The 7,910-nt window shown below is 31.3% G+C and overlaps 1 protein-coding gene across 2 annotated transcripts in view; it reads right to left on the bottom strand.

Moving 5' to 3' along the window:
* Positions 1 to 4,102: 4,102 nt before the first annotated feature.
* LOC122507526 (serine/threonine-protein kinase WNK1) overlaps positions 4,103 to 7,910 on the bottom strand; it is a 38,656-nt gene continuing 34,848 nt past the window's right edge. For both annotated transcript variants that reach the window (XM_043620286.1, XM_043620287.1), the window contains one exon: positions 4,103 to 4,774. In XM_043620286.1, the coding sequence (XP_043476221.1) occupies positions 4,278 to 4,774 (497 nt within the window). In that variant the 3' untranslated portion in view covers positions 4,103 to 4,277. The remainder of the gene's footprint in view (positions 4,775 to 7,910) is intronic.

The following is a 7,910-nucleotide window of genomic DNA, read 5'->3' as shown; positions in this document are numbered from 1 at the left end:
AATGTTGATTTTCCCGTATAGTTGCTGTTGTCAACAATAAAACATAACCACACTTTCTAACTCGCACGTCAAAATAATGATCTCTCTCATCGTTCTTTCAAGAGTGACGAAGATAGTTGCAAACTGCGCATGCGCTTTATTTTTGAGAAGTCTTTACTACTCAGTGAACCAAGGCAGACATTTGGCACGGTATCTCACTGGTAGTACAGTCTCCTTATTATTACTCCGTGCAAAACGCTCTCATGGGACTCCAGCCTAAAGGCCTAAGCACAATAAGTTCGCGAAAGTCGTTCGCGAACGCAAAGCATGAGTTAGAAAAGGACAGAGATATATTTGTGTCCTTGTCTATCTCATGCGTCTCGTTCGCGAACGACTTTCGCGAACCTATTGTGCGTTAGACTTAAGTCCCGAATGCTCATTATGCCGAATACATAATTTAGAAATGACTAGATACGCAAATCTTCAATAAACTAAAGGCCAACGCAGAATAGATCTGTAACTGGAACCGCAATCGTAACCGTAAGCGTAAGAATGAGTTAGAGAAGGATAAACAATATACCTATCCTTCTCTAACTCATTCTTACGATTACGCTTACGATTGCGGTTCCGGTTACAGATCTATTCTGCGTTGGCCTTAAATTATATATTGAATGAAATTCAAAAGTCGAGAATAATCATCTAATATATTCTGCATAATGAAGAATATTAGTTTACACCAATTCTTTTTCTCAAAAATTTGAAATTATTTTAATTTTTATGTTTGGAATTTTCACTTTACAACGTAAACGTAACGAAACAGTTACTTAGCATTGTTACGTTACGTTCACGTTCCGTTCAATAGTGCTATTGTGGACTCAACGACATCGTAAAAATAACGCGAGACGCAACGCAAAACACGCTAGAAATGCATGGTATTTTTGTGCGTTACGCGTTGCGTCTTGCGTTACCTTTGCCATGTATTTAATTTAATTAAGTTCTTGTCAGAAAGTAATTAAGAAAAACTTTTTTGGAAACTAATTTGTGGATTAGAAAGGCAGACATATATTTATATCCTTGTTTAACTCATGGCTGTATCCACCAAAATTTGTTAGGCTACTTTTCCATGACACAACGTCATAAATACTTTTTCGTCCATTACATATATGGTTGAATCAGTATGAAAAACTTGCGACAAAGTTGATGATAATTATAAACAATATTTTATTATCTATACATTAATATTAACTAATGACATAGTTAGCTCCAAAAGGTGGAGTACCGTTTTGTCGGATACAGCATTGCAAAGGCTCTCTAATAAGATTCCAAAAGTCTATTCGCAAATAAAATTTAAATTATGAATTAAAATATTTCTAAAATTCTATTTAAAGCTACATTAAAAACCAAAGATGTCCTTCTGCCATTTATAAATTTTTATTAAATAGGTTAAATGATTTTAATTTTTTAAATAAATTCTTCACTAATAAATGTTTATTTTTAAAAATTAAATGAAACCCATAAAGTATGGTCCTACTTATATATGGAGTATATGGGTAAATCCACCGAACCGTTCGATTTCATGTTACTGGCAAATCTTTATATTTTCAAAGTATTCTACTGATTATTTTCATGTTTTTACTACTTTAGAGAAGATCTAAGAATCTATTGAACTAAGAAAATTAAATAAATGTTAGCCTACTTGCCTTATATAAATAATAAAACAGAGTAAATTAATCTAAATCATGAAATTTGCAGTGTTACCCTAGGTACAAGTTTCTGTTCTTATGGGCATAACTTTTTTGGCATACAACGAAACAATTCTAAACGATGGTGAATTGAACTTCACTTTTTGTAGAATGTATTGAAAGATAAAAAAAAGATGTGCTCTTAATTATAAAGAAATTGTAATACTTGAAAATAGCGTTACTCATTATTTTTTAATAACAAAATTTATGGAAAATTTGTATTATAAATTTCGTGGCGATTGTTCATTAAAATTTTTGACAACCGCACTTATTCGTTTTAAACAGACGAATAAATCTGGGTATTTTAAAATAATGTGCCCTTAGAATTAAAGAAAATATTACAATAACTATCACCTTAGACTTGAGCGTGAACAACTCTATAAACTTAGCCTCTTTCTAGGAGCACATCTACAGATTGAAATAAAATAAATTGAAAACGTGCGTGATTATTAGAAAGCATTTTTATAATTCTTATATTCAAATGCCAAATTTTATCTCTAATTTATAATGACAGAAAATTAAGAATTACAATAAAATTTTACATTATTTATTCATTTAGTTCATTATGAACGTTATCAGTCAATGTGAAAAATTGAATAACTTTTCATCTGTTATTTTTTATTTTGACTTTCGTCAAAATTAAGATAATTTAACTAACGGAATTAAAAAATAGATGCCAAAATGATGTTATTAATAAATTATTATATTAATCATAAATATATATTAATATTAATTGTCTTACACAAATAAATAATTATAATGAATAATAAACAGAAATAATAAAATTATTCATGTTTTTCACATATTAATATAGAAAACAAAAGAAGAAAGAAATACACATTTTTAATTGTATTTTCTGAAAAAACTCATATTTTCGTTTTTTATTTTTATTTTGCACGGCATTAAATTAAAATGAATCACGCAAGAAGATAATTGTTCCAAAATAAATTTTGAAAAAAATGAACCGTAAATGAGTGGTGTGCTTTCAATTTAAAAATTTTCATTTTTATAAGTAAATGTCGACTAACTCCGTGGATTTGCCCATATATCTAATTATTATTTTCAACATTACAATCATATATAGTAATTTACATACCACTAGGAAGTAAGGTTTTACACTCCTCAGGGCAAATTACGTTTACATTCTGTTTTGGCTGAACGTGTTGGCCTCGACGAACGTTACGATTTCCACAAGGACCAGAAATCGAGCAGTTTATTGGTTCTTCGCAACTATATACATTAAAAATTGGAAGGAATTCCAATTTTGAAAATGAAATCTTATATTTTAATAATTACTACACTCTTTAACTTTTATATTTACACTTCAAATTAATTTATTTAAAGTCATCAAAACTTAATTATTAAATTATCATAAATGGTTTACTAGTTAATGAAGGGCGTTTTGTAACAAGGCCATAAGTGTAAATATAGCGAACATATATCTCCATCTCTCTCACACCCATGGCCTAGTTAAGGCCAACGCAGAATAGATCTGTAACCGGAACCGCAATCGTAAGCGTAACCGTAAGAATGAGTTAAAGAAGGATAGGTATATTGTTTATCCTTCTCTAACTCATTCTTACGGTTACGCTTACGATTGCGGTTCCGGTTACAGATCTATTCTGCGTTGGCCTTTACAAAACGCAACGCAAAACGGTGCCATGGAATTGCACCCTTATGGGGAATTCACACTTCGATCTAAGATGCATATAAGCGGCCTTACGGAGATAAAAGTATATCAACCATGTGAGTGGTATGAAGACCACTTTATATCGTTTCGTCCGGTTAATTGAAGGAGCATCAGGCTGCTTCTACAACAACTTTTTTTCCGAGAAAAACGGGGTTAAAAGGTAAAAAAATAGCGCTTTTGTCAAAGTTTGAGCACCTCTAGATACGAAACGAAAGTTCGTGGAAACTTCTACTTGGGCTCAAATTAAAGGCCAACGCAGGTAACCGGAACCGCAATCGTAACCGTAAGCGTAAGAATGAGTTAGAGAAGGATAAACAATATACCTATCCTTCTTTAACTCATTCTTACGGTTACGCTTACGATTGCGGTTCCGGTTAAAGATTCTATTCTGCGTTGGCCTTTAAGCTTAATCTTTCGTCTACAATCCCAGACTCGCAATTTTTTTTAAAGTTATACGACTTTGATACTAAATTTTATCAAGTCATCCACTTTGCGGGGACATCAGGCCAAACCCAACGAACCCCTGGATATATTCGATAAAAAGTTTAGAACTTTAATAATTTAATAATTTTTCTATAAATGCGTATAATTTGTAGAGGTGTGCAAAAAGCTAGAATAGCTCGAAAATACTCGATCGAGCCTTTTGCACACCTCTAATAATTTGTTTAAGGCCAAAAATAAGAAAGCATAATTGTAATAAACATAATAATAACCTTTATATATCTGAGTGACAATACCATACAACAATAATAAAACATTTTTGATGACAATTGTAACGGTAATGTAAGACATTCATTACCAAAGTAACATTGAAATAATTGATAATAATCTGTTAATTGAACATAAAACGTCAATGTAATATTGTGTTATTGTTCGAGCTCGGAAGAATTAAAATGTATGAGTTTAGAATTAATTTGCGTCATTTCTTCGGGCGTCGTAACATTATGTACATTTTCCGAGTTGGAAACAGAATATGTCGTCGGTTGCATTTGGAAACTTTCTTGAGATGCAGGTAATTTTCGATAATCAGTAGCTTGAGAGATTCTTTCATCTGAAGTAAAAGCGGAGGAGTTAGATGAACTTATATCTTGAAATGACTCAACATTAGTTTTCTTTTCAATATTTGAGTCTTCTGGCATTATATGCATTACTTGATTTGAAATCGTATTATTTACAGTCCTAATTATTTCGCCAGTGTGTATTTCTGGTTGAACTAAAGCACGCGAGGCATCAGAATTTTGTTGCAAATCCTGCTTTGGCGCCTCTTCTCTCTCAATCGAATCACTTACACTCGTCTTCATGGGTGTTTGTAGATTGCTTTTTAATAATATGTTTTCGCTAGTGCCAGGAGACTTTATTTGACCTGAAAACATATACACCTTTTTAATTAACTAATATAATAATTATATTCCTCAGAAGGACTTATTTATATATCATTTTTAATTACTGATTGCTAATTTTAGTTTTTGGGACCGCTGATTATGAATTTTATGTCAAATTACTGAATTGACATAGCGTTATTCCATTTATACATTCTAGATTAAGTTCTGGATAAATCGGCTGTACTGAGTTAAGGTTTCCGTAGAGGTGTGCAAAAAGCTCGTATAGCCGAGCCGAGCCCCTGACCCAGTTTCGATTATTTTATTTAATTCGGTTATCTGATCTAGAGTGCTCTAAGAGTGCTCCGCGAAGGATTAGGATGTTTGATTTAACAGATTTGCTATAGTTAAAGCATACAGAGAGTACTCCCGCACAGAGCAAGAGCACTCCGAGAGCACTCTAGAGCAGATAACCGAATTCGCTATTAATACCTAGGGCCAGAAAGTCGTTTGTGTTATTTTAAAACCAATTGCTATCTTCAAAATCTATACTAATAATGGTCTTAAGAGTGACGGTGACTTCAACGATACAGTTGTCGAGAGATTTATTAACCACTTCACTGCAAAAACACCCAAATCATGTGTACACTCAGGGTGTCTAGCGAATCGTCAATTTAAAATTCCCGGGTTTTTCCCGGTTTTTTCCCGGGTTCTTGAATAATTTTCCCGGATATTCACAAAGGATTTAAAAACATATTTAAATGTTTATCAATAACATTATTTACGTAATTAAATATTGTTTTTATTAAATTACAATGATTAAAGTTATACAATAATTTCTAAAAACTTGACATAGAATATCAAAATTTCACTTATAAAAATTTCTCAACTTTATAATATAATTGTCAATTCAGGGGAATTTAAGAAAAACTTTTTTTGAAAAAAAAAATTCCGCTCGGTACATACATTATACCCTTTGAAATACTTGTAAAATTTAATTAATTTCTCAAACCATGAATTGCACATTATAATGTTTACATAGAATTAAACTAGAATATTTAAGCTTTATTTTTACATAAGTTTCAAGAAAATCGGATGCGACGTGTTTTGAGATATTCAAAAAGGTTATCTTTCAAACTTAATTTTTTTCATAAATTCTATTATTTAAAAAAAAAAATTTCTACCATTATAAAGTTGAGAAATTTTTGTTTTAAAACCACTAATAGTAAATAAAGTTTGGCTTCAATAAATATGAGAAATAATGATTTAAAAATTGCCTTACAATGTCAATTGTTTATAAAGAGGATCATTTTGAAATGGAATGCCCCATATTTAGTTTTAAAAAGTAAAATCTTTGCCTTTCCTATATCACAGAAGATTCTTAATTTCTTCTTATAAAATTTGTTACGTATTGTATACCTATAAATTGTTATATAAAAATAATAATAGTACAAATCCTTTAACTTTTATAATATAACGTATACTAAAGTTAGTTTTAAATAAAATTTAAGTTATTATTTTTACTACTGCTTCATACTATCAATTTACCCTTGACGATTTTGAAAAAAATTATAATTTTTTATATACATAATTCAAAAAATACCCTATAAATAGAAAATTCCCGGGTTTTTCCCGGTTTTTTGAGGTCGAACCAAATTCCCGGGTTTTTCCCGATTTCCCGGTTCGCTAGACACCCTGACACTACTTTTAATTACTACAATGCAATATTTCTATTTCTATATTGTAAACATGAGGGAACAAGAAAAAAATAGATATGGTTCTCCATAACCATATCGATATAATTATCATAAGAATACCTAACTATAAACCAAGAATTTAATTGCCATCTAATAGATGTCACTATTGGCTGATAAAGTCGAAATCTTCTTTCATAATCATACCTGGGACAGTATATATGATGTAAATCGATTCAGTCATTTTGTAATTATACTTGATGAAAAAAGTAATGGATCAGATTGACCCAGAGTTAGGGTGACCCTAGGTCGCATGATTATTCATGCGCGAATTTTGCGAAATGTCACTTTTGCGAATTGTCATTTTTGCGAAAAGCTATTTTTGCGAATTGTCAATTTTCCGAAAAGTCATTTTTGCGAATCACCATTTTTACGAATTGTCAATTTTTCGAAAAATCATTTTTGCGGATTGTCATTTTTACGAAAAGACATTTTTGTGAAATGTCATTTTTGCGAAAAGTCATTTTTACGAATTGCCATTTTTGCGAATTGTCATTTTTGAGAAATGTCATTTTTGCGAATTGTCAATTTACCGAAAAGTCATTTTTGCGAATCACCATTTTTACGAATTGTCAATTTTTCGAAAAAATTTTGCGAAAAGTCATTGTTACGAATTGTCATTTTTGCGAAAAGCTATTTTTGAGAATTGTCATTTTTGCGAATCGCCATTTTTACGAATTGTCAATTTTCCGAAAAGTCATATTTGCGAATCGCCATTTTTACGAATTGTCAATTTTTCGAAAAGTCATTTTTGCGAATTGTCATTTTTGCGAAAATTCCTATAGTAAACTTGTATGCATACATAGATTCACTATAGGAATTTTCGCAAAAATGACTTTTCGGAAATTTGACAATTCGTAAAAATGTCGATTTGCAAAAATAACTTTTCGGAAAATTGACAATTTGCAAAAATGACAATTGGTAGGGGAAGTGCGCCGGTTGTGGGCACCCCTACGTAAACTTCGACGGCAAGCAGACTTTACTGAACTAAGTATTGCAAGTCGTGTTCGTTCAGAAAAAAAGAGTTTAATTTTTTTTTTGCACTGTGGTCATTATATTTTGTGATTTACCTTCGAGTTTAACCAAAATCCTGCATCACAAAATGTGTTGGCCTTTTTAAAAAATGACTTTCATTCCCGGTTGTGGGCACCTTTATGTTAAGGAAGCTCTACCATCTGACAATGATGAGGACTACTGTCTCATCTATCTAAACTTTCTGCCAAGGAATGTGACAGCCGCAAACTCCATTAAATGCGATGAATATAGTCGTTCAGTGCATTCGAAGTGCGTTATGTTATGCGTACTAGCTACTTTACATGCAAGCATTATGCTTTTGTTAGCGATGAGCATAGTGTGAAAACGTGTCATCATTTTTGTTCTTTATCCCGGCAAATTCTCTTAAAATAAAGAAACTTTCATTTCTTCT

Source organism: Leptopilina heterotoma, unplaced genomic scaffold (assembly GCF_015476425.1).
Source record: "Leptopilina heterotoma isolate Lh14 unplaced genomic scaffold, ASM1547642v1 Lhet_47, whole genome shotgun sequence".
Lineage (NCBI taxonomy): Eukaryota > Metazoa > Arthropoda > Insecta > Hymenoptera > Figitidae > Leptopilina > Leptopilina heterotoma.
The sequence above is the reverse complement of the archived record's forward strand: the minus strand, read 5'-3'. Positions and strand labels throughout refer to the sequence as shown.